The 7,412-nt window shown below is 44.5% G+C and overlaps 1 protein-coding gene and 1 long non-coding RNA gene across 2 annotated transcripts; one reads left to right on the forward strand and one right to left on the reverse strand.

Annotated features, from left to right (window-relative positions):
• Positions 1-1,737: 1,737 nt before the first annotated feature.
• On the reverse strand, positions 1,738-4,836 carry LOC138911026 (uncharacterized). Its single transcript, XR_011416331.1, has 2 exons — positions 4,709-4,836; positions 1,738-4,342 (listed from the first exon to the last, which is right to left on the reverse strand). It is a non-coding gene; the product is annotated as an uncharacterized lncRNA (long non-coding RNA).
• LOC6623470 (pleckstrin homology-like domain family A member 1) lies at positions 3,361-6,661 on the forward strand. Its single transcript, XM_002048538.4, has 3 exons — positions 3,361-4,052; positions 4,836-5,477; positions 5,918-6,661. The coding sequence occupies exons 1-3, from the start codon at positions 3,890-3,892 to the stop codon at positions 6,439-6,441; spliced, it is 1,329 nt and encodes a 442-aa protein (XP_002048574.1). The 5' UTR covers positions 3,361-3,889; the 3' UTR covers positions 6,442-6,661.
• The last annotated feature ends 751 nt before the right edge of the window (positions 6,662-7,412 follow it).

The raw sequence follows: 7,412 nt of genomic DNA on the forward strand, positions 1-7,412 counted from the left end.
GTGTGCTACTTTTATATCTTGTTTGTTATAACAGTCTGAGTTTGTGAGGCGTTCTGATAGTCGTGGTACATATATTAGTGATTTGTATATTTTAGCAGGTTCTGTTGGCTTTTTTCTTTCGATTTGTCGTCTTTTTAATAATGTTTTGATTATATTTGGGGGGAAGTCATTTTTGGTCAAAAGTTCTTTGATTTCATGTTCAATTTCTTTGTGGTATATTGTGTCCGATATTTTCATCATTCTATTCATACAGCCTAGTGCTGTATTGATTATCATACTCTTTGGGTGGTTTGAATTGAAGTTGAGTATTCGTCCGGAGGCTATGGGTTTCCTATACCACTTTATTTTGAGTGTGTTGTCCATTCTGCTTACAATAGAGTCTAAAAATGGTAATTTCCCGTCCTTTTCTAATTCCATTGTAAATTTTATCTGTTTGTGGAAGGAATTCAATTCTTTTAGAATATTTTCCACGTCTATTTTGTTCGTTATGGCAAAAAGGTCATCTACATATTTGGTCAAGAGTCTTGGTTTTATTTTTAATTTATCTGTAATCTTGTCCAACAGTTCCTCCATTAATATATCTGCGATTACTGGGGAAGCCGGTGATCCCATTGGCATTCCCTTAAGTTGTGTGTATATTTTGTCTTCGTATTTGAAATATCTGTTTTCCTGTATGCAAAATCTAACTATGTCCATAAATAGTTGTTTCGGTATATTCGTGTGCTCTTCTAATTTGGTCCATTTTTGTCTTATTGTGTCAAGTGCTAATTCTATTGGTATGCTGGGAAATAAGGATACTACGTCAAAAGATACTAATGTTTCCTCTTCTCTAATCTGGGAGTTGTTGACTCTGTCTTTAAAATCTACCGCGTTCTTGATGTTGTACCTAGAGTCCATTGTCAGATTTTTTAATATTTGTATTATATATTTGCACAGCCCGTAAGATGGAGATCCTATGGAAGAACATATTGGTCTCAGTGGAGTTCCTTCCTTGTGTATTTTTGGTAGTCCATATATCCTCGGAGGTACCGCTGTTGTTGTAGTCATCTTATTTCTTTCGTCCTTTGAAATAAGACCCATCTTGAATAATTGTGCTACGAAGGTGTTATTCTTTGTCTGTAGTCTTGATGTCGGATCCAGTCTCAATGTTCTATACGCGCATAAGTCGTCTAAAATATTTGTCATTTTATTTTTATATTCATCCTCATCCATTGCTACGGTTTTGTTGCCCTTATCCGACGATAGAATTTTAATATTTATATTTTCTTTCAGTAATTTTCGTGTCTGTTCCACTGTGTCCAGTATTGCTCGATCCCTACTGTTTTGGTTGTTCTTGGTTTTATGCTCTTTGACTAACAAAGAGAATTTTGTGCGCGCCGACTCTTGTGTTTCCTTTTCTTTTATTGTTTGCACTAGCTCCTCACCGTCTGCGATGTATTTCAAGAGAGGAAAATCTCTCTTGCTGATTGGGAGAGCGAACTTCGGCCCTTTTGCGAGTAACGCTACGACGTTTGGCGGGAATTCTATTTTTGTTTTGTTTACAAACCACTCTCTTTGCGTGTTGTTATCCGCTAAGGCTAGGTTCCGTTGATCTCGTAACTTATCGTGTTTCGTTTCTTGTCTTTTCTTGAGTGTTGTTGTTATTTTGTTTTCTATATTTCTCTCGCTCTCAAAAAACGCTTTTGCGTCATCTGTGGTCATCAGTTGTTCTATGTTTGTTTTTGCTTTTTGCATATGTTTTGTTTGTTCTTGTAATAGGTTGTGTTTGTGTTTTATAAGTAAGTTTAATATTTTGGTATGGTAAAAATGTGTGTGTCTAGTCAATGTTCTTGTTATGTCAGGGTGGGTTTTATTGTCAGTGGTCAGTATGGTCAAATGCTGTGTCAAGTTTTTGATGAAGTTAGGTATTAAATTTGATTTTCTACATTTTAACAAAAATTTTAAACTAGATTTAAGTTTAGTTAATTTTACCAGTGTTAGTTGGAATTTATTAATTGTTCTTTTCGAATCCTTGTATTTAGTTTTTATTTTTGCGTAGCTCATGTTGGTTGCTGTGCATACGGCGTGCCTTCCGTTGATATTTATTGATGGCTCTGGCGACCTTTCCATATTTCAATATTTATTTGTTGGCTGGCTCGAGGTCCGTGTTTGTTAAAACAAACAATGAAAAATAAAATGAATTTTCAAATATTATTGCAGCATACATATTTTATTTTCAATTTTCAATTTCTGATGCCCCCTACTAAGAAGTGAAGCACCTTAATAAAATGCTTAAGCTTTTGGGACGATTTCTTGCCTAGCTTTTGTTGTTGTGTTGGCAAAACGAACGCAGTGGGTGCGCCATGCACAAATACAATTGCAAGTGAGCTCGGCTGTGTGCGTGTGCGTTAGTGATGTGCGTGTGTGTTAATTTGTGCAGCTGCAGTTGTAGTTGCTGCGAAATGGGTTCATTGCACGTAGCCCCCAAAACCGACCGACTGACCGCCCATTCGTCAGTAACTAGGCGTTTGTGTTACATGTATGTACATACATACATATGTATGTATGTGTGTATGCGAGTGTATGTGGGTACATACATATACATATATATGTATGTACATAGTTGTTGCTGTTTAGACAGCCTGACCGAGCGGCTCTGCTTAGCTGCGTCTGCGTCTATGGCCTGTGCTTTGACGTCGCTGTCGCTGCCTCTGTCGCCGCTGTTGCTGCTGCTGCTGCTGCTGCTTCTGTCGCATCGGTCATCGTGCATTTAGCTCTGTTTGTGCGCCTGCATTTTGCTCAGCACTCATCGCTGTTTGGCGCTGCTCTTTTGTTTCGCATTCGCGTAGAGAGCGCAGCACGAGTTTTGCCTTTGCTTCTAATGCGGCCCGACCACTTCAAGCCGATGCCGTGGCCACCTTCAACAACGCGACGAGGCTGTGGCAAACCTAACACACACACACACACACAGCCAAACAGACACACACAGGCATATGCAAGTGAGCCCCAACGTTGGCGTCGGCTTCGGCGACGCTGTTGTTTATCGTAGCCTTTCTTTTGCACGCTGCCGTCGTTTGCTTCAATTCTTTTTTTGTGTTTTTCTCTGTTATTTTCTTTTCGTTCATTTTGCTGCTGTTGTTTTTTTTTTGTTTTGTTTTTGCAGCTCTGTCTCTGCCATAAGGTTCGCTGTTGTTGTTTTGTCTCTTTGGTCTCGTTGCCTTTGTCTGTTTTGTTGTGTGCGCTTTGGTCGTCGCGTCGTCTTATGTATGGTTGTGGCACAGCACACCAGTCTCCCCCGCCCCCATCCCCTCCCCCGCCATTAACTCTATCAGCAGCACCTACGTATTGCCGACAGACACACACACACACACACACTCGCACACACTGTAAATCTGACGTTGCCGTCGTCGTCGTTGTCGTTGCTGTTGCCGAACTGTTGCTGCCTTTTTTTTTTTGCACATTCTGTCTGTTCTCTCTTCTCGCTTGCATTTTGTGTATCTCATCTCGTGTGCGCTTTCGCCGTTTTTGCGCTGCTTTTGCCTCTGCCACATTGCTTTCCAATCTCTCGGCATCGCTGCGCCCCAACAACAAAAGCAACAACTACAGCAACAATCGCCGCCGTCGCTGTCGCTGTCGCTGGCGTCGTCGTCGTCGTCGTCGTCGTCGTCGTCGTTGCCCCGACGTCGTCATCGTTTTCTCTATTTTCCTCAATCGCTTTGCCTTTTCATTTTCAATTCGCATATTTTGCAAACTCTACTTTCAGTTATTCGCCGATAATTGATGTCAAAGGACGCAGTTGTGCTCCGCGTCCGCTGCCATCGTCGCCGCCGCCACCGCCGCCTTCGCCTTTGCCGTTATCGCCTCCAGCCTCCACATACATATATCGCATCCTTAGCCATATCCTGTCGCCATGCCAAAGGAGGATCCGTTCGTGAATCGCGCTCAGCTGCTGAAGGCCATCAAGAAGTATCCAGAGATTTGGGACTCCAACAACAAGCTGCACTTGTGCCGCAGCGTCACATCGCCCATGTGGAACGAGATCGCCGAACAGTTTGGCGGTCATGTGCCTACAGGTGAGTGCGACTGAGACAGCTATAATGTGTGTGTGAGTGTGTGTGTGTGTGTGTGTGTGTGTGTGTGTGTGTGTGTGTGTAGTTATGAGCAAAAACAAAAACATTAGCCAAGTTTCTACTGGGCTGCAAGCGCAGCCTGGCGACCGGCGTCAATTTGCTTTTGCTTTGCATTTCGCTTGTTGCTGCTCTCTTGCTCTCCCGCTCTCTCGCTCCCTCCCGCGCTCTTTCCTCATTTCTGTCCGTCTTTCTCTTCGGCTCTGAATGCATGTGAGTGGCTTTGTGTGTGTAGTCTAAAAATAGATGCATAAAACAGCATGTCATAGGTTGTAAAATGCTCAATTGGGCATGGGCTTAATGGGGTAGTTACAAATTTAGGGTATGTTAACTATATAATCGGCTTAACCTGCGGAAGACAATAAAATGCATTCTTCATTGCATTCGCTTTCAGGATCAGGGCTAAACACGACCAATAAATGATCTCATTATATCTTGAAATGCATATAGATTGCAACAGAAATCATCTCTGATCCTCACAGGCGTCTTTTTATACACATATATTCATGATCAGAATGAAAATTTTAGTCGCTATAGCTAAGAGATAATAATTTTTAAAGGGTTAAAAGGTTTTATTTCAGCTGCATATTCCAGCCTTTTACCTCTAGTCTATCCATCTCTCGCTCGCACTTGTTGTCTCTTACTCGTTGTCTTCAACATAGCCTTTCTCAGCGATTCTCACGCATTCAATTAAACCTTATCGATTATGGTGCTTCCTCTTCTAAACAGTTAAATTGCAATCGATTTGGAGCCAAATGAAATACCACTACCACAATCTGGTGCATCGCCAGATACTGCACAAGGAGCGCTTCAATACCAAGTGGGAGCACTTCGAGCCCATGTCCTTTATGTACAACATAACCGTGGCCAAGATCGTAGGCACTCAGTCGAACGCGAGCAACTCCGAAGCAAGTTCGCCAAGCGAATCGTCGCTCCAAGTGGGCGGCTCACCTCCTCCGTTGCCGCCCCCGCTGCCCAGCGCCACACACGGACGCGGTCGTCCCAGCGGCAGCTTCAGCTGGCTGCAGTCCACAGCCACGACGACGCCACCAATTCCACAGTCCGCCGCCGCCGCCGCCGCCGCGGAGCTGCCGCATCTTATTGAGCAGCCGGCCGCGCATGGCATGACCTACACCGCCTTCACCGGGCTGGTGCCGCCGGCTGCCGTCACCGTGGAGGCCACAACCACGCCCATGCGCAAACTGGGCCGGCCCAGTTCATTGCACAACAGCATGCGGGGACGGATCATCGATGCCATTAAGGCGCGCCCCTCATTGTGGGCGGGTCGGCAGCGCAGTGAGAAAGGTCAGGGCCAGAGTCGCACCTCTGCTGTATGGAAGGAAGCGGCCAACGAGATGGGCCTGACGCCGAGTAAGTCTGATGCCTCAAAATTTGCTAAAATAAGTTTAATTTTATTTATTTACAATGATAAAGGGTTAAACATTATAGATATTTATATTCAATTCGAAACAAAGTCCAGCTCTACTCTGCTTTTAAAGGAGTTTCCGATTAATTTAAAGGTTAAAGTTGCAATGAAGAATAACATGAATGTTAAGATAAACAATTGGACGAATATGATGGGGAATTCGAAGCTTTTTGGATAAATGAAAATTTTCAATTTATTGATAGCTTAAGCTATCATTCAATAAGATTAAAGAGTGGGGGAAGAGGAAAGGTTAGAGTTCAGAAACATACGATAAGAAAGGAAAGAGGATAGATCAGTTTTTCAACAAGCCAGTTACTAGAAGGACGGATTAGTCCATTCGCTGTTGAATCCTGCTGGAGTACTAAAGTTTATCCTCGGATTACAGCTCTCATGCAGACGCGCTGGTCGATTATCAAGCAGCGATATGTGGACGAGCTGCAGAAGGAGCGGCATGCCCAATATGCGCAGCAGGGATTCCGCTCTAACTGGGAGCACTTTGAGCGCATGTCCTTCATGCGCGACATGCTGCTGCGGAAGGTGGACGAGCGCGAACAGACGCGCGAGCATATCCAGGAGATGGTCAGCGAGCAGCAGCAGCAGCAGCAGCATCATCATCACCATCAACCACATCCGCATGTCCAGCCTCATCATTTGCAGCTTTACCGGCCACCTGGACTAGCCGAGCACGCCCAGGACATGCCCATTGGCCAGGTGCAGCACCCGTTGGCGCACCATGCAGCCCATCCAGCGCTGGCCATGCACCCGAATCATCATCATCATCATCATCCTCATCTTCATCAGGTGCCGATGGCCGGTCGACGACGTGTGAAGCACGAGTCGGATCTAGAGTGGGATCCCTTCGAAATGATTCTCCATGTGCAGGGCAATGGCGAGCCAGCGGCTAACTGAACCAAGACTGAGTCCAGTGTGAAGAGAGCAACAGAGAAAATGAGAGAGAGAGAGAGAGAGAGAGAGAGAGAGAGAGACAGAGACAGCTTAGGTCTACAGTATACACTTATCGCCAGATGTAAAACTAACTACATTACAATCCAATTTGTATTTCCAATTTTCAACTTTGCAATCGAATAAACATCACTTAAAATAAACACGCAGTGGACCATTCCAAAAAGCGTCTGCGTATCAAATATGAAATAGTAAGGATTTTACAGAAGTATTGAGGAATGACTTACTAGAATCAGAGAAGATTCAGCATCTGCAATTTGCCTGGAATATCTCTGAATTACTTTTCGGATTGCCATAAACATAATGGGAAGTTCTCGGTAATCACGTTCTCGCCGTGTAAATCTCACTCAAAACGCCTTTCCTTGAGCCGTTTCCTGGAATGTCGAGTCTTAAGTAAATACATATATGCTAATTTAGCATAATGTGTGCAACATTTGTCGATTGCCAAAATCAGAAACATGTTTTGCCCCGACTCGCACCACGTCCCATTCCATGGCGTCAAATCCTGCTCCTCACCTTTTCGCAACTCGTGTAAAATTTCCACTTTTGTGGCGTGGATTGTGCCTCAGTTGAGTTGAGTTTTACTTGGCTGTGGGCCATGCCACGCGTAATTCCAATCACGTGCCACACAGCAGCGCGGCAGCAAAACTTTTCAAACTGTAAAGCGTTTATCAAAATATACCCCGCACCCGGCCCGCTGTGGGGCTCCTTGGCTGGGGCACTCATCAGGCGCACATAATTGGTTGGCTTGTCAGGCAAAGGATTCCACACGATCTCCGCATCTCCATTTTGGGCTATGTTTCCGAGTCGGAGCTGGCAGCTAGACGAGCTTAAGGGAAGGGAGGGGATTGGGATAGCAGCTAGCGGGTAGGGGAAGGGCGGGTACTCGGTATCTTCAATAATAAATGCATTTCACT

This window comes from Drosophila virilis, chromosome 3, assembly GCF_030788295.1.
Source record: "Drosophila virilis strain 15010-1051.87 chromosome 3, Dvir_AGI_RSII-ME, whole genome shotgun sequence".
NCBI classification, from domain to species: Eukaryota; Metazoa; Arthropoda; class Insecta; order Diptera; family Drosophilidae; genus Drosophila; species Drosophila virilis.